Raw genomic sequence first — 18,381 nt, 5'->3', positions numbered from 1 at the left:
GTTTAATACTGAAATCTTTTCTAACGAGTCGACATTTGAGTGTATTTTAGTACATGAAACCTTCCCATTGAATCTGACTGGTAAGAAGGTAAAAAAAAATTAACGCCGAGAATTAAACACGACTACAATAACAACGAAACTTTTGCTTAGTTGACAGAAAGAAAATTAAAAATTTACACTTGCCAATTTTGACTTTTTGGCTAAATGACTAGAAATATCTTAGGACTGATTTGTCTTTTTCCCGTTGTAAGGTGCTGGCTGGAATGCCGGGAAAATTCAAAATATTAATCATTTCTTAATTAGAAATGTAATATTGAAAGTGGTTTTGCGGTGGTATTTAATTTAAAAGTTGCATTCGTAAGCTAAAGAGATATTATCTTCGATTAGAATTTGGAAACGGCGCTTACAGGGTGCAGTCTGCCAAGAGTCTCGAAATGGGCGTATCGCCGATTAGCTTGCGGAAAAAGAGATCGACAACGTTAGCGCTCTGGACGGCCTTCAGGGCCGGCAGAACTAGCAACAACTTGCCGAAACGGCCAGCAAGGGACGGACGATGACTCCGCACCATGCTGTGCGACATGTCGTGCGACTGTTGTTGAGGGGATGACGAGGACGAACAGTACTCGTGCAACATCATCTGCGTTTGGTCTTGCAAAATCTCGATGGCCAGACCGTCGCGCAGTCCCAGAGTTTCTACAAGAAGTTCCAAACAGAAACTATAGTTAATATGCTTAATTAATTAGATAGGTATAATTTATCCTATAAGCGTACCGGGTTTGAAAAGAACCAAGGCTTTCAGACAAGCGAAGTCGGTGTGATCCAGCCGTAAGAGGTGAATGCGTGCGACCACTTGGTGCAAATGTCGCAGACCTTCCAGCAGCAGCTCGTGGCGTTCGCTCGTCAACTCTGGGCAGTTTCTCATAGTGTTAACTGTCAAGTAATAGAGTCATGTCAAATTCCTTATTAATGCGAGTGTCAAATACTAAAATTGGCAGTATACCGTTATAACGGCATTTTTATGCGTCATCAAAAAATGAATGCGTAATGAGCAAGAAAAACTGAGACAAAGCCAATACATAAAAAGACGAACAAACAACTGTGGCTTTTATGCAATGCACGCAAGCAATGCGTTTAAATAGTTGAAATGAGTTAATAATTGTGGTTTCATCTTTCGTAAAAATCTTACAAGATTTAACCGGTTTGATTGCTTTATAACTTTGAACAATCTGTTACTATTAATTTTGATTTTAGAATTGTATCGTTCTTGTTACCTTCGTCAAGACTGAGGCCCCATTGGGCTACGGTTAAAACAAAGAGCTCGCACCAGGCTTCCTCCAGAAGGAGACTTTGGTCCCGATAGAAGAGCTAATGGGTAATTTAAAAAAAAAATAAATAAGACATTTTAAAAACGGATTACGTAAAAATACTATTTCATATAAACCCGAATTTTACATGAGAAAAAGATGGTATAGATTTCGCCCATCGAACTGTTAAGAAGAGTAAACGAGCAGCTGCTTCATTGACGTCGTTGCTGGTGTCTCTAATGCCTGACAAACAATGATGAGAGGCGTTCAACTGACTAACAGGATCGGTCGGCATGGCAACGGGAGATGTACTAGTGACAGTCGGTGACTTGTAGCTGACCCCTGCTAATTTTAATGATATTTTATGAGTTATATAGCATCTAAAACGTACAACATTTATACCTGAATCGCGTCTTTTGAATGTTGTTGGTAAATCTTCGGCCGCCGAACTGCTCACTTCATCTTCTTTGACGAGATTGAGAAGAGGGATGGATGGAGTCAGATTATTGTCCGAGGCCGGAAGCGGTGGAGGAGGAACGAAAATGTTCAATGGGAAATGCCTTGGGACGTGATGCAAGCCGATGGTTGGCCGCCAGTTAAACGGGAAATTCCCCGAGTAGAATGAGTAGCCGGCACTCAGGGACGTTAGAGGTGGTTGATGATGACTTAACGGCAATAGCGGAGTCGCGTTTGTCTGCACGGTCGGGTCGAGCTCCGGCTGGTAGGATCTTTTGAGAGCGCCGCGAGGAGCGCGTTCGTGTTGGACGGCTAGTTTTTTTTTTATTGAACGAAAAGAATCAAAGATGGAAAGTTATATTAGATGAGCATTTGGTCTTCATATCAGTTGGTTGTGACGGGAGCCCCTTCACATCCGTGTAAACTGACAGGTGACGCCAAAGCTCTTGACAAAAAAAAGAAAAACCTTTCTAACTCTTAAGGGATCACTTACATGGGATCCGTTAATGGCGTCACCTACTTCCAATATTGTCACAAGCATCAACCCCATTCCCCCATTCCCCCCCCCCCCCCTTGTGGTTTTGGCACTTCCCTTAATATTTCACTCCACTAATATTTGCTCACAAAGCCGACCACCAATAAAAAAAAGTGTTATTGATTTAGCATGGATGCTGAAACGATCGTGCTAGGAAAATACTCTTTTTTAATATTGCTATATGATCTAGTACTGCTACACAAACAATCAAATAATATCAATCCATCCGTTTTTGTAGGCTGTTAATCCCGGTTTAAAGAATATAGCGGGAATATCTTAGCCTAGTCTGATTTTTATTTTAATGTAAAAATTCATGCTATGAATTTCATGAAGTAAAAGACTTTTGTTCCAACAATGCGATGGGATGATATTTGCAGACATTTTCTTACCGTTATGGGGTTTTCATAAATTTGAATACCTAAGAATCAAGCGCAAGCACTAATTGACGTGTTGTGCAATGTCTTTCCAATTAATTGAGGTTATTTTTAAATCAGCGAAAAGTCTGAATCTCTACTAGCAGCACTTATATAGCGCATAGCACCGACGCAATTGGAAGTCACGTGATTCAGGGGGGGACAGCCAATGAAATGCCTTGCACACATGAAGGGATCTATGGGGTGTGGTGCGCCAGGACAGGGTTCTCCTGCGCGCCCCTAGTCTACTAGACGCCAAGAACTGTTTATTATTCCCGAACGTGCGAATCTCACATGATTGGTGCACTTTCCGTAGCTCCTCCTCCTTCTTCCCATTCTTTACCAATTTTCACTGAACTCTTCATTTCAGTTGATCTAAAATGCATTACTGGCTATAATTAATAAGCCCGATTGCATAAACCGTTACTCGCAAAGCAGAAATCTACTATTACATTTAAGAAAAGTGTGAATTAGAAAGAAAATCATTTTTACCGTCTCGTTTCATTTTGACTTCTAGGCAGCGACGAAACCGGCACGCTTGACATTGATTACGACGGCTGACATCCACGATGCACTGGTTCGATTCTTTGCACATGTAGTCCAAATTTCTAAGAACAAAAATATGTTTATTTAATCGTGAACATCTGAAATATTCTCAACACGGATTAAATGTATATCTAGAAACGGGATTGAATTTTAATAAAACGAACGCGGAAGCCTTTCCTTCGGTCGCTTTTGAAATAGGACTTGGAAAATTAATTTAAAAATTAAAAATGTAAAAATGCTTTCTCCTTTCAAACTTAGCCATTACTACCACTCAGGTTTTCACACTAGAATCACCCAGGTTTCACTCTGCTTAGACTGATTGGTTTGTTCATGGAATTTCACTGTACCCAGTTTATGTTTGAAAATGTTTAATGTTATGGATTATTAGAAATTTTGTGTAAATCACCTGCGAATGCTTCTCTTGAAGAAGCCTCGACATCCATCACAGCTAGAGACGCCGTAGTGTCGTCCGGATGCTTTATCCCCACACACAAGACAGAGAGCTTCCAGCTTATTACGAGAGCCCATCACGCGATCCATTTTCTGAATTATAATCAAAAGAACTTCCAAAATAGTTGAAATAAGATAAATATAAGAGATTGAAGAACACAAATGTAATATAACGGCAAAAATGAAAGTTCAGTGAGTTCTACAGTTTGTTAATGTTATAACGTGTCATCTCAACTACTTCGCACTTTGAAAATTCTTGACAAGTATACTGACATTGTGGTCATACAATTAATTATCAAGGTGCGTGTGATCGGTAAAAGGAAAACGCCTCCGTCCGTGGGGTCGACGACAAACAATTGAACAGCTAGTGGGGAAGAGTCGAACAGGGCGCCGTGAATGTTTAATGAATAACTGGCCGAGTGGCTCGCACATGTTTGCTTTACAGCTACCACATCGTTAGATTCCCATTTCTCTTATTTTGTAATACTCTTTAAAAAAATAAAATGCAGCATGTTTATCTAAAACAAATTATTTTGCGTAGTAGTTTCCTTCTCTGCAATTCCGCTCTTCCGCCTCCTTCATTCCGTAATCTTATGCAAAAACTAGTTTGCGGTACTTTCTTAAAATTACAAACGATGATCAGTGACAGCCTGATGGCTAGGCACATGACTTTTTTTCACAAACCTACTAGATACAAACATACAAATATTTTCAAAGATCAAAAGGCAGACACAGCCTACATATTATCACATGAAGGTTCCGATATGTGAATTTGACTCGACCCTTATCAGTCTCGTGTAACGTAATAATCCCTTACGAATACACAATTTAAATTTGTGTGGAAAAGTAGTGCAATGTATCAAAACCCGTACGATTTGTTTAGCTGGGTCTCTGAACGACTAGCTAAAAAATAGCTTTACGTACGTAGGTTGGTCATAACTATCTTTCTTTAAGTTACATTACAGCTGAACGGGAGCAGCCTCGTTTCTACCAGCTAGCTTAAACCTGTTGATACTAGACTGCTTGCGTTCAGCAGTAATTTAACCATGTGTAGGTAGTAACGACCAGCCTATGTACGTTAAGCTATTTCGAGCTAGTTGTTCGACTTATAAAATTAATCTAATTTGCGCAGCAGTAAGTTTTAGCTAAGGGTAGCTAGTAGCGACCAGCCTTTGTGCATAAAGCTATTTTTAGCTAGTCGTAGGGTACCGAATAAAATTTTTAGTCAGAGCCCTCTGTTTAAATAAACATACATTTTTATGGGTATAGAAAATTTGGCCATAATTGATGGCCACCAGCTAACTTACAACGTTGGAGGCTAATTAAAGCAAAATTTTGGAGTGGTAAGCACTGGCTGCTGCTGTTAATTTTACTTTAGTTTGGTTGTCATTTTCGTGGGAAAAATCCAAGTGTAACTGCCCTACCCAGGCCCTACCCAATTCAATTGAAACAGATTGAATACAGTAAATTTAAAATCTCCAAATGAAAATTCTCATTGTTTTCTTTTAATTTGCAATTTTTTACGGTAATTTCATTTTTACTCCATTTATTGCTGGTTTTTAAAAAATAATCGAAAACACAATCTGGCAACGCTTTCAATTTTTGGCGCTCAGGCATTTCCAGCTGCCATTATTCTAGTTCACTTTCGTCTCCATGACGCGTTTTCTTTTTCGACGTGTGAAGTAGTTTATAGTTTTGACTTATCAGGAATCGTTTTCCTAACAATATTGGAAAAATGGGAAACCCCACAATTCACGTTCTCGTTTGCTGCTTTAAAAAAGGTAAAACAGAGCTAGGTATTGGGACTATGGATTCCATAGTCTTTCCCAAAACATTCGTGTCGCTTCCAAACCTTGAAGACAAGATTCGCATGCTCAAAGAGTTCATTTCTGGGAAGACTGATGTTGCTTTAAAGTAATGGTACATTTAAACTAAATGTCGTATAGTTGTATTAAATCATGTTTGTTTAGCTTCCCCAAGCACAGTGTTTCAGGTGAAGACCCATCGATCCAATTGGAACTGAGAGCTGGGCATGTAATTACATTCTCAGGTGGTTGTAATGTTGAACTTGATGTTATATCGCATACTCTTTCTAACCAATATTTTTTCATTTTAACAGAAGACATGGAGGTGTTAGAAATAACTCGTGATGCAATGATGAAATCTAAACCAAAATCTGCACGCTCCACCAAAATCTTGCACTCAACTCCAAAATCCCAAGTGGCCCCCAAACCTGTTGCTTCTGTTTCATATGCCAAGAAGTCTTTGCCTCCAACAGTTGGGGATACTTCAAATTCAGGTTTCTCTTAATATTTCTTTTTTCGCAAAGTGTTTGCTATACTTAATCTTTTATTCATAGAACCCATAGATAACAACAAGAGAAAAACAACGAAAAGAAATCCATCAAGAAGCAAAGATCAACCAATCCATCAAGCAATCAAACCAACAGCTGATGAAGTCAGTGATTTGGGTGTTAGTGCTCTACCATCATCTGAAAGCGAAGAATCAGACTCTGGTAATGAAGAAGTAGATTGGCTGGCTCCATCTCCTCGTACCCGCAACAAAATCCCCCGGACTGATGTAGTAATTATTAAATCTGTGTTTATAATCACTGGCATGCATGAGTAAAGATTTGTTTATATGTACAGGATCGCTGTATTGGTGGCAGTGCCTCAAGTAATGGTGCCGTTCACTCGGCCGTTCATCGCAATGAAGTTATTCTGACTCCTCCAGTATCTCGGTGTAACACGCCATCATCTTTCCGAACTCCTTATTGCCTTTATTCCTTACTGCCTTATTGTTTCCCTCATCAACTTAGCAATATGTTTGCTGTTACACCCCTCTACAAGCTGCCAGTTATGTGCCTTATTGTTTCCCTCCAACTTAGCAATATGTTTGCTGTTACATCCCTCTACAAACTGCCAGTTATGCGCCTTTTGTTTCCCTCGTCAACTTAGCAATATGTTTGCTGTTAAACTCCATTTGTGTCATGCTGTATAACCTAGTCTTTGCATTTTAATCTCGTCGTCAAATACAAAGAAATTTGAACTCATTTTTGTATGTGACTAATTCTAGGTATGCAATAGGAAGAATATACTAGGTAATTCTAAGTATAAAATAGGAAGAATATACTAGCTTAAGGTTTGCTTGTATTTAGTAGGCTAATAAATCATAGCTGTCCTATAGCTGCTAAACGGCCAGCTTTTTTCCCCTGCTAATGTTAAGTTTAATCTAACCCTGAAATTCCATGCTGTTTTTTAAAAATTTTACCCTAGAAGCAGCTAGCTTTACCCCCCTAAATGGATAGCTGTAATTAAGCTAAAAATCAGCTTGCCGTTTCGTACGGGAATATAACACTGATGTTTCGATTTGATACTTAATACTAATAACAGAAAACTCTTTTGGGATCAGTTTAAATTCTTAAAAATCATCAAAGAGCACGGCGGTTTCGTAAGAGCATCAGCGTAACAGTGTCAACATTCATTAGTGATCAATATCAAAAGATTATCGACATATTCAATATAGTACTTTCTTTTTTTAGATAAGCCGCCAGCCGCATCCGCTTTGTGTGTACTAAATAGACAAGGAAATATATACACACATATTGCAGCCCATGTTAGATGACCTTTTAGTTGTTTATTGTGACGCGCTTGGCTTGATGTACTGACGGTTCACTACTTGACAAAAGAGGGTCTGTCAGCCGCAGTCCTGTTCACCCCTTTTCGCTCTTTTCAACCTTTGGAGTTGCGACTCAATAGCTTTCACCCATCTAACCCTCCCAACAGCTATACTACTTCAATATAGTCTCCATGTTTCTCATAAAAATTTTTTAAAATAATATTTCCTTTATACAGCAGCCGTAACTGCTTCTTCTCAGCCGTCTTCTCTTCAATAGATTTTCGAACCACAAGTGTGAACTTAATTGACGATTTTTTTTTTCATATCGGCCGGGTAGACTGATAAATTGAATGTATTTGTGGAACCCCAAGCAGATGTCAATACAGTGACGATCATAAATTGATGTGAGTCTCATCCAAAGTTTCAACGAAAACAAGTAGAAAAATCAAGTTGCTCTCAGCAAAAAAATCCTGTACGAATCCTCACGCTCGCTCATGGCTTCTCGTGTTGTTTCTTGCTGCGTATGATGGGGCCCACATGAAAACATAGTCTTCTATTGACCGTTTCCTATATGTAATAGGGACGGTATTCAGATCGACATGTGGTCTGTTCTCAAGCTCATCAGCGCACACAGTGTGTGCTGTACAGAAAAGACGACGGTGAATCTGCTCTATTATTTATTTAACACGCCAGCAGTCAATCCGCCCATCATTAATCGTGCTCCGTATACACCCTAATAGGCTACAAAAGACGACCTTTTTTTATTATTATTTTGGTGGGGAATTACAGCATAATTAAAGAAGAAACCTCGCGTCTATAACGAAAACATATCGTGGAAAAAGAGTCGTGACGAACTATATATTATCCGATGAGTAAAGCTCGCGCTGCAAAGGCATCCGCTGGATTGCCAGAGTCAACACCGTCTGGGAAACCACCGAGTGTTCAGAGCTTTCTGACGCCCCGATGGTGGCAGCAACGTTCAGCAAGACTCCAAGGGTGAGAGAGATAAGGGCCATAAGGCTCCGAACAAAAAATAAAAGAAGAAGTCAGATAGACTGACTTACTCGGTCGAGTCGTTATAGAAACCCAAGTCGAGTTCATGAGAATAGTCTCACCTGTCTTTGTTTGCCCGGTATTTTGATGTGTTGGCTAACCTAATCATTAACCTTTGTCCATTTACGCTTCGGGCCCATGCGTCTCCTTGTTTGTGCATAATAATTCAGGTCTAATACTTGAAAGACGAATTGAACGCAATAAATTCATATTCATTCTTTTATATATCTAATTTTCCCATAGCGATTTCAAGTTTTTAAGCGAAATATATAATTTAAAGAAGGATTGTACTGAAGACGCCTTTTTTTTAAAAACCGATCGTTGTTGTTTTTCCATGACATTTAATGAATTTAACTCAAAATTGTCATTAGGCTGCGCATCCTTTAGACGGTTTATTCTGCGCTACAACTTGTCGCCCAATTTGTGGGTGATAAATTGGTGGTTCATCAGATTCGACTGCAATTATTCCTTATTGTTTTTCTAGAAACAAGTACTGGGTACCGTTATGCTATAGCAAAATAAAATACTTGCAAATCAGACTGATCTGTTATTTATTTACTAATCTGAAATAAGACGGATTCATTAAGATTATTAATTTGCCGATTTAACGATCGGCGTTCAATATTTTTTTTAACTAATGGCGCAAAATGGGATATTTTTTCGCAAAATTTAAAAATAAATAGTATTCAAAATATAGAGACAAGATAGAGCGACTTACCCAATCAAGTGAGGATGATGTCGGACGCGTTCTGACGAAGGCTGTGGACAAACATAAAGTGGCGCTGAACACTCATATGTTTATATATGGGATGCATGGGTGCGATGTCAGTTGTGAGAGCTGGGGAGGGTGGGGGGGGGGAGGGAGGACTTCGATTGACGATCACGCGATATCTTTATAAAGGATCCCATCGTCCTTTTGTGACGAAATATTGGATCAGATGGCGCCTCCGGAGACAAATTGATCGCTTCCGATCGCTTCGCACCCCGCGGTTGATTTTCTCATGTATTAACTTAAAAAAAGGCGAACATGTATAACACTCAAAAAGAGAATCTTCAAATTTATTTTGTCAGTCTGTGACTCTGTGTTCACTATATCCATTACCGATCCCTAATTTTTATTCCTCAACAGAATGCTAGCTATTGTTGGCGCTGAATTCTTTTTGGTCATTTGGATATACAAAATTTGTAATACCGCCCCCAAAGTGTTGGAAACTTTGATTTCAAAGAGGTGGAAAGGAGAGGTAACAAAGCGTTTTGGAATGTATTTCTCGCCATTTTTATTAGGTATCTCCGTTCAATTTTTGATTAAACTCTTTTACCCTGAATTGCACAATATAAGAAATAAAATCACAAAAGTATTTTGTATTTCCTACTCCACCATTTGATTAAAATGTAAAGCAGGATTTTTTCGTTTTAGTATTGCCGTGTGACATAACGTTTAGCTCTTTCCCATTTTCCCTGCCTATAAAAGATCGTTACTTGCAAATAGCTAGCTCAGAGGTCAGTAAAACATAGCCAAGTGATGTCAATAACCCTTTCTTTATTTCCAGCCCGCCTTGCTAAAGGCACAATTTATTTTTAAAGGACATTTGAGCGGTAGAGGGAAGGGTTAGGTAACAAGGGGGTAAGGTAAGAATGCGAATGAACGAGATCAGTTGTAGTAAGTGAGGCAAAGGTGAATAACCTCAGAAACGTGTCTGGAACGGTGTCAGTCTGAAGTCTGAACCAATATCATTTTCTCTTTCCGTTTCGTAGCGTTTGTCGATAAGTCTAGTTAGAAAAGCACATTTTCAGACTAAGTGTATCTTTAGTCCTTTATAATACGTAGGGAAGCTACTAAATTTAAAAGTTTTTAGTTGAAGAGTTTTATACCAAATAATCAAAGTAGGAAATCTCCACATTAAATGGAGATTGCCTATTTTTGTCTCATTTTGTTCGCCCATCTTTCGAGCTTCACGGCAAGAGGTATGCAATCGTTGTTGTAATTTATTTGAAATTGGTAATGAATTGATATTCGGTGTTGCCTAAAGGATGTATGGATAATCAGATTCAATGCGGAAATGGGGAGGGTTGTTTCGAACCCCAACAGCGCTGCGACGATGTCAAGGATTGTGAAGATGGATTTGACGAAGACGAATGCAGTAAGTTTTCTTTCTAATTTTTAAAATTATTCATTAAGTAGTGTAAACATTTTCGTGATGAAAATATATCGACGAATGTAAGTAAAACACGTGGAATTTTCTTGTCGTTTTCTTGTTTCAGAACCTCTTCTGCTGATCACAACTGACAGTGATATTCGATCGATGCCGATCGATTCTGAAGAATATAAATTCATTCAGTCAGACCTTAGCCAAGCCCACGGCGTCTCGGTTGATTACAAAGAACAGTCTCTTTACTGGAGTGAAAAGAGCGATGGCAAATCGGGAATTTACAAATCCAGTTTGGATGGATCAAGAAATCAAAAAGTCATTTCCGTTGGCGTAGAAGAGGTTGGAGACTTGATGGTTGATGGGCCCGGAAGACACCTATACTTCGTCGATTCCGGTCGGAAAACTATTGTCGCCTGCGATCTCCAAGGCACAATCTGCGTTGTCGTCTGCGGTCAACTGGACAAACCTCGCGCTCTGGCCGTCTATCCTGAAAAACGTCTGCTCTTCTGGTCCGACTGGGGTTCCCATCCACACATTGCCTCGGCTGGCATGGACGGATCAAAACGGACACACATAATCACCACCGATGTGGCCCAGCCTAGTGGATTAGCTGTGGACGAAGCGACCGGGCGCATATTCTGGGGCGATGTCCAGCTGAATCGCATCGAAAGCTCACACATCGACGGATCCGACCGCAAGGTTCTTCAGAAGGAAGTCAATCCTTTCGCTCTGGCTCTGTTCCGCAATCTGGTCTTCTGGTGCGACCCAACCGAACATGAGATTATTTCCGTGGACAAGAACACCGGAGGGCAATTTAAAGTAAGTTGGTCTTTCAATTTGTTGAGCTATTATTTTACAGTAAAAATGTCTTTATTACTCTAGGTGATGATCCGGGATGACACATTGATTCTCACTAGTATTCAAGTCCATCATCCTTCGAAGCAAAGATTTACTCAAAATCCTTGCCAGAACGCGAGTTGCAGCCATCTTTGTCTCCTCTCACCTTCTGTGGAAGGATTTCATTGCGCTTGTCCGGCTGCGATGACGTTGAATAGCGACAACCGCACTTGCGATTTCACTACTGTCGATGATACTTCCATCATCGTCGCTACTAAAACCGACATTTATCGCTTGTACAACAACAACCAGAACGAGACAAATTCAATCGTCCATCTGTCTAAGAATCTCCACTTGAAAAACGTTGGCGCCTTGGTATTCAACCCTTCGGATAATTCCATCATCTACAGCGACACTGTGGACGGAGTCATTTACTCGATGGATTTGAACACTCGTCGCGAAGTGGTTCTCTTCGAAAATGCCGATGTGGTCGAAGGGTTGGACGTCGATCCTTTCACGGAAAGCATTTACTGGACGGAGAGATCTCGGGGTACCATCGTGAAATTTGCGATTGGTCGCAAACATTTAAACGGAGTGCGTGAACGATTGGTTTTAGCTCGACAGCTCAAGAACCCTAGAGCCATTGCCATAGCACCTGAATTAAATTTAATGTTTGTTGTCGAAGGAAGTGAAAGTTACGTCATCACCGTATGGGAAACGGACGGGAATTGGCTAAATAATTTGGTGCAAGTCCATGGAACCGTGACGTCTATGGTGTACGACGACAAGCACTTGTACTTTACCGATTCTCTGCGCGGTACGATTGAACGCATGGAAGTTGGAGGTTCAAATCGAACCGTACTCCAAGAACACCTGAAAACGCCCATTGCCATCAGTTTAACTTTGGACTCGGTTTTCTGGCTGACTGGACATTCTCGCATCAACTGGTTGAACAAACAAGATCCAGAAACAAAGCACGAATTTTCCATCGGTACTACTTCCCTTAAGAATGCCGAGCAATATCGATTGATGGTTGTAGTTAATAATTTAAAATTAAGTCGCAACGGCAGCACTGGTGATTGTATAACATCGAACGGGTCCGAGTAAGTTTTTTTTTATTCATTTGAATTTGAGAATGATTTTATTAATTGTGTTTTTATTTACAGTTGTCATTATAAGTTGGGCTCTTCTTGCTCGGAAGGAGATTTCCGGTGTGACAGTGGCAATTGCATACCAATGGATTCGGTCTGTGATGAAGTTTTGGATTGTCCAGATGGCACTGACGAAGGAGATAACTGTGGTAATATGTTCAAATTATCCATCCGATTTCTTGTGCCTACTCATTCATGGTCTTTGTTAATAATTCACGGACTGCTAAATCCGTTTATAGATACTCCGTGTGAAGAAAACTTTTGTGAGCACAATTGTGTGCCGGGACCGAAGGGACCAATTTGCTACTGCGAGGCCGGCTACCGATCCGAAAACAACGGCCCTCAGTGCGTAGACATTGACGAATGCTTATCGGAGAATAGATGTTCCCAATACTGCGCCAATAGCGAAGGCGATTACGACTGTTCGTGTGCGCCAGGGTATTACCTTGAGCCGGATAAATACACCTGCAAAGTGATGGACGGACGGCCGTTGCTGATAGCCGCCAGTGCGCATCGCGTCGCCCTTCTGCGGAACAACAATGTGACTGCTAGTCATCGTGGTCTGGCATCGCAGGATGCTCCCATTAAAGGCATCGCCTATCACGGCAAATTTTCCACCCTCTTCTGGATCACCAGTGCAGGTGTCAGCCGGATGAGGGATGTCGGCCAGGCGTTCACCTACAAGTTGGAAGGACTGACTCCCACTGGATTGGCTCTAGACTCGATCACAGGAAATGTCTACGTCAGTGCGCTAGTAGCTAATCAAGATCGTTCGGTGGTCAAAGTCGTCTCTCATACGCTGGATGCTGACGTTGACATTGTCAACTCCCAAGCCAAGATAACCGACATCATCATCGATGGCGTCAGAGGTGCCCTTTTTTGGTCCGAGCATCTTCGGTCGGCTAGCGGCCGCATCATTCGTTCAACTATGGATGGCAAAGTGACTCGGGAGATTTACTACAGCGGAGCTGCCTATCCTGTCGCCCTCGCGCTGGACACGGTTAAAACGCGCATCTACTGGGCGGACAAGGGCCAATCAATTTCAAGCTGCGACTACGACGGACAACAGAAAAAGAAGCTGGTAGTTGGTAGGACAAACGGCCAACCTCTGTCTCTCACCTTCTTTGAGAACCGCATTTCTTGGACCGTCTGGCGCCGAAATGTCGTTTACAGTCAATCGGTGACGGGCGAACCTGCGACCAGCTCTTTAACGCCGCTTGAGGATGTGCATCATTTGTTTACTAGTCATTCCATCCTGGAACCGGAATACCCAAACCCGTGCAAGTCATCTTCTTGCGGCAACGGCTTGTGCGTGTTGAGGAACAGCTCCAGTTTCTCTTGTTTCTGTCCGACCAAGACGAACGTGGTTTCCATCGCACCATTCGAATGCAGCAGCCGTTGTCCGAGTCATTCTTTTTACTGCCAGCCGGAATCGGAATGCCTTCCGTTGAGCCTCGTTTGCAGCGACCATCAAGATTGTGACAAACTCTCTGATCAGGACCTCTGTAAAAGTGCCAACAAAACGATTAGTTCAGAAGATATTTTTTCGACAGACATTCTTACCAGGGGAAGATTGCAATATCTTTTTGAATTCCCCTTGATTCTGTCCAATGTAAGTGCTCGGGGGATCGAAGTCGCAGCCAAACAAAATGGTCAACGGACATCGTTTCGTAGTGCAAGTGAGAGTAAAGTACTTTACTCGCGCCAAATTGAAATTCGCGATGAAATTTTCGTTAACGACGGACTTTCTGGCGAAGGTTCATCATATCCAATTGAAATGGCACTGCAAGCTGTGCTGGATGGACCTGTTCATGTCCTAAGTCGTTTATTTACCAAAAAAGGTCACCATATTGGTAAGTTTATAGAAATTGTTTTCCGAGTCACCTTGTACTCATTTTTTTCTGTCAACCTTTTATCGTTTATAGATCATGCAACGGTATTTAATCAGGATAAAAAACCTGTTTTTATCAACTCCGTATGGGACGCCAAAAACCACACCACACCACGTTTTGTGGAAGACATCGAAGTTTCTTTTGGCAATCAATTGTAATTTTCGTTTGAAGCTTTATTCAATTAATGTCCGTTCTTTTCAATTAAAACGGTTCAATTTGTATTTCAGGATGTTGTGGAAAGTTTTCCGACCGCAAGCATACACTGCCGAAGATCATTTGAACTTGAGAACTGTACACCAAATGGAACTGCGGACTCTCCAGAAAATGGGATTTCACCTGCAGGTAGTTAATCTTGCAAGTTGGAATAAGCTAACAGAAGAGGAAAAAATCAGCTTTTTGGAAGATAAAATAACTATGGCACTACAATCTTCTTAAAATGTGGTTGAGAACGAAAGCACCTGGTATTGTTGTACAATAATAGTTTTGTGAATAAATTATTGATTTAAACATAAATCTAACAAATGTCACCAAACTTTCGATATGAGACAGTTTTTGAAGTGATTTCCTCGTTTATCTTTTGTGTTAAATGTTTTTTGGCATTTATCAAAATTCGGACACTTTAATATTTTCAAATGCCACTTGCTCGAGCTCGATCTTGAGGTGCTCGGGTAGACAAGCCACGGCTTTGCGCTGTTTTGCGACCGCGTCCTTTGCTTTTTGTTCGTTGGCAACTAGGTTTGTCAGGTGCGCCCTCGGAGCCTATTCAGCAACTCAAACAATCGGAGGTCAAAGAGGGATAATAATGAGGTAAGAGGGAGGGGACTATAACGTCGAAAATACCGATAAAAACGCTCTCAAAATGCTAGCTATTTTAATTATTATAAGGTTTATTTTTAGCTTAAAAATGATTCCACTTATTGGAAACAATATGTTATAATATTCCATATAAAATACTAAAAAATGAGCTAGCTGCATCGAAAAGGATGGCTGACTCATAAACTAAATGGATGAAGTGACTAACCAAGTGAATTCAATTTATCAGTGACGATTTTTTTTGAGTTACATCAGTTGTGTTCAACAGTACAAAAACAGGGCATTTACATTAATTTTAAAAGGGTTTAAAGCAGCTACAAAGTGAATTAAAGAAACTCTTCATTGTCCTCGGACTCCGATTCAGTCGTGCAGTGGGACATGCTGCTGCACAGACTGCTTTCTTCGGATCCTTCATCGTCTCCGTAATCTTCTCCATCATTACTGCCCGAAGAATCAAAACCACCTTCTCCAACATCTGAGATACCATCTTTACTGTTTTGATACTGACGATTGAAAACGTAAGTAGGGGAGACCAGACCCATCTTGGACAGTCGCGGTTTTTCCCGCATGTCTCCCGATCCCCTTAGGCAAAAGAGTTTTTTTTTTGCTAAGGTCATTCTTTAGCCTTGCCCCCACCCACTTGATTTTTTTAAAATGTGTAACTTTAAAATTTAAGAATTTACATTGATTTCCATTTTTCGGTGTTTTTTTACCGATCCGGGTTGAAATTAGACAGGGGCCTGTACCAAGTTAGACAGGGTATTAAAAGAGGGATAGTATGAATTAAAAATTATGAAAAAATCAGGAAATGTAGATGGTAATGTAGTTTAACCCCAAACAAATTTTGGAAATTATATCTTTAAAACTGAAAAAGTTTTCTTCAAGGGAAAGAATAACAACTTTTATATGGGGCGAGATAGGTAAAAATGTAGGTGGCGCTGAAGTCCATATATTACCCATTGTCCAATATTACCCCTTGGAACTGTCCAAAATGGCCTCAAAATCATGCCCCCCGCAAATTCATTAATTGTAGGTACACCAAAGCACCTAAAAATAATTTTCTTACACACAATTGTAAAGGATAAACAGTTTTACACACTGATGTGTTTAAAAATTTTGCAATAATTTATCGTGTTTTTTCTTCCTCCTATAACTCCCGTTCTACTGTCGGGAAATTAATTAAACTACACAGGATCTAGCATCATCACATCTAGAACAATTCGTGTGAAATCTAGAATTTTAAAGCAATTTTTACTATATTTTAAGACACTGTCCAACTTGGAACAGTGTCCAACATGGGTCCGGTCTCCCCTAGCGTTCATGCTATCCAGTTTGTTTGTTTTTCGAAAATTCAATCCTGTAGTCTTCCTTCACATTTCGTTTCAGAATGATTTTGTCATCTGAAAGCGTGAAAATTTTTAGTTATTTTAGTTTAACCACCCCCACAAGAGAAGAAAAAAGTCCATAAACATCTAAAAGAGAGTCCCGCGGACAGTTTTTCTTTCCTCCTACTCGCTGGGGCTCCTTTGAATCAACGAAAAACACCTTCTTCAAATCAAGAAGAAATATTTAAAAACTGAATATATGAGCTTTGTTGTTCAAGGAAAGATGCGTCGGCTTGAATAACTTTATTACCAACTCCTGTTTTACAAATAATGAACGGATTCGATTAATAAATTTATACTTGAGATGTATCTCAAACGGAAGTTGGACGTTCAGGTATCATCGTCGTCGGTGTCAAAAAAAGAGGGACGGTGTCCGTGCCACGTTTGGGGGGGGGGGGGGGGGTACGTATACCTAGTAGTCTAAGTGTTAATTTTTTATTAGTTGTTACAAACTAACCATCAAGGTTTTTAAATTCATCGAATTCTTCACCAATTTCCAAAGTCAGTTCTGGTAAATCTAGAAAAGAAAAGAATAATTTTGAACTAAAATTACTTGAAATCCAGAGCTAAAGAATTTTAAGTTACCTTGCTTTCCTCCGTCTTCATTCATGACTTCCAATACTTGCTGTTCCTCGGTATCATCTGAAGGGACTGTTAACAGACAAAGACAAGCACAAGTAGAGTAAAACAAGTAAAACACAAGCAGAATTTGTTGAATCCTGCTTCAAACCACATCTGAAAAAATTAAAAAAATTATGCACTCTTTTCTGGTAAGTTTTGTTTGTAATCAACTTACTTTCCACAAAGATTCTCCTTTTCTCCAATTCACTTCCTTCCATTTCTTCAACTCCAGCTCAACGTCATCTGCTGGTGGGCCAGACTGCTCCGTCTCTGCACCCTGGACCCTGTTTAACGTGATTTGAGGAGCCGACGGGGAGCCTGCAAGTCGCTGATCTTCGTCGGTAATAGAACCAAAAAGGTCCCACACCAGATCTTTGTTCTGTACGGCTGTTGGTGGCGTCGATGAAAGGGGTATAACACGCTTTTCCTTTTCCTTTTTTGTTTGGTTTTGCCGTGGGTTTCACCCGGTGCATCTTTCTTAAATTCTTTCTTTTTCCAGACCACTGCTTCGTTAGTAGACGTCTCTTTGGGGTTGCAAAATTTCTAACATCTCTTCATCGCCCGTCTTTCTGCGTCGGGCGGTTCTACTCCCTTTGATCTTACTGTGGAGCTGTTGTTAGGCGCGGAAACGGCTCCACACCGCAACGCTTTACATAGATTTGAGAAGATTTTTAATCAAGATTCGCTTGACAATTAGTTTTGTTACCTTTGCTGCTAACGATCGGGTTAATCGGCGAAGCCATCGGGTTAGTTAAAATTTTGGTGCAGAAGTCAAGGAGCTTACCAAATGACTATCTTGCCCGAGCGGAAATGTGTCCAGCTGATCGGGCGACTCGTCTTGTCGCTGTAGGGCTTATGCCTTCTGGGACCAGCGCTGGCTGTTGCGACTGTGGCTGAAGTATCTTCTGATAGAATTCTTGGACCAACTCTTGACGCTTTGTGCTATGCCTAAACTCAGGCTGCTCGCCACTCCACTAACATTCGTGGAGGCTGGTGGCGTGTGAACTGCTACCGCGTTACAATGCACGGCTAGCCCTTCGTCGTTTCTACGTTGCTTGCCGAGAAAGTTTTCGCGTTTTTGAACAATCCGAGACTTATCTTCTAGAAGAGCAGCTTCCTCAAACAGCAATGCTTTTCTCTTTGCAGCGGTTCCAGAA

General features: G+C 40.7%; 3 protein-coding genes across 7 annotated transcripts; 2 read left to right on the top strand and 1 right to left on the bottom strand.

The window, feature by feature from the left end:
• Nucleotides 1–22: 22 nt before the first annotated feature.
• Nucleotides 23–9,134, bottom strand: LOC124207609 (nuclear receptor subfamily 2 group E member 1-like). The gene is made up of 8 exons (XM_046605153.1): nt 9,094–9,134; nt 3,661–3,797; nt 3,201–3,316; nt 1,707–2,072; nt 1,453–1,646; nt 1,272–1,365; nt 772–930; nt 23–693 (listed from the first exon to the last, which is right to left on the bottom strand). The coding sequence occupies exons 2-8, from the start codon at nt 3,792–3,794 to the stop codon at nt 404–406; spliced, it is 1,353 nt and encodes a 450-aa protein (XP_046461109.1). The 5' UTR covers nt 3,795–3,797; nt 9,094–9,134; the 3' UTR covers nt 23–403.
• On the top strand, nt 4,580–6,756 carry LOC124207610. 4 transcript variants are annotated; one of them, XM_046605155.1, is made up of 5 exons: nt 4,580–5,618; nt 5,675–5,757; nt 5,824–6,003; nt 6,064–6,284; nt 6,353–6,756. In XM_046605155.1, exons 1-5 carry the CDS (start codon nt 5,440–5,442, stop codon nt 6,659–6,661), a joined length of 972 nt encoding a protein of 323 aa, XP_046461111.1. In that variant the 5' UTR covers nt 4,580–5,439; the 3' UTR covers nt 6,662–6,756. The 4 variants fall into 4 exon arrangements, with proteins under 4 accessions (XP_046461111.1, XP_046461110.1, XP_046461112.1 ...); XM_046605154.1 differs by having other exon boundaries at nt 5,239–5,618; nt 6,064–6,287; XM_046605156.1 differs by having other exon boundaries at nt 5,240–5,618; nt 5,675–5,754; nt 5,827–6,003; nt 6,064–6,287.
• Nucleotides 9,135–9,383: 249 nt separating the features above from the next.
• LOC124207013 (low-density lipoprotein receptor-related protein 6-like) lies at nt 9,384–14,918 on the top strand. Of its 2 annotated transcripts, none has more exons than XM_046604250.1 (8): nt 9,384–10,340; nt 10,406–10,516; nt 10,638–11,344; nt 11,408–12,465; nt 12,529–12,662; nt 12,753–14,366; nt 14,439–14,559; nt 14,633–14,918. In XM_046604250.1, exons 1-8 carry the CDS (start codon nt 10,280–10,282, stop codon nt 14,838–14,840), a joined length of 4,014 nt encoding a protein of 1,337 aa, XP_046460206.1. In that variant the 5' UTR covers nt 9,384–10,279; the 3' UTR covers nt 14,841–14,918. The 2 variants fall into 2 exon arrangements, with proteins under 2 accessions (XP_046460206.1, XP_046460205.1); XM_046604249.1 differs by having other exon boundaries at nt 10,034–10,340; nt 12,529–12,665.
• The last annotated feature ends 3,463 nt before the right edge of the window (nt 14,919–18,381 follow it).

This window comes from Daphnia pulex, chromosome 11 (assembly GCF_021134715.1).
Source record: "Daphnia pulex isolate KAP4 chromosome 11, ASM2113471v1".
NCBI lineage: Eukaryota > Metazoa > Arthropoda > Branchiopoda > Diplostraca > Daphniidae > Daphnia > Daphnia pulex.
This window is presented reverse-complemented; position numbering and strand designations above follow the sequence as displayed.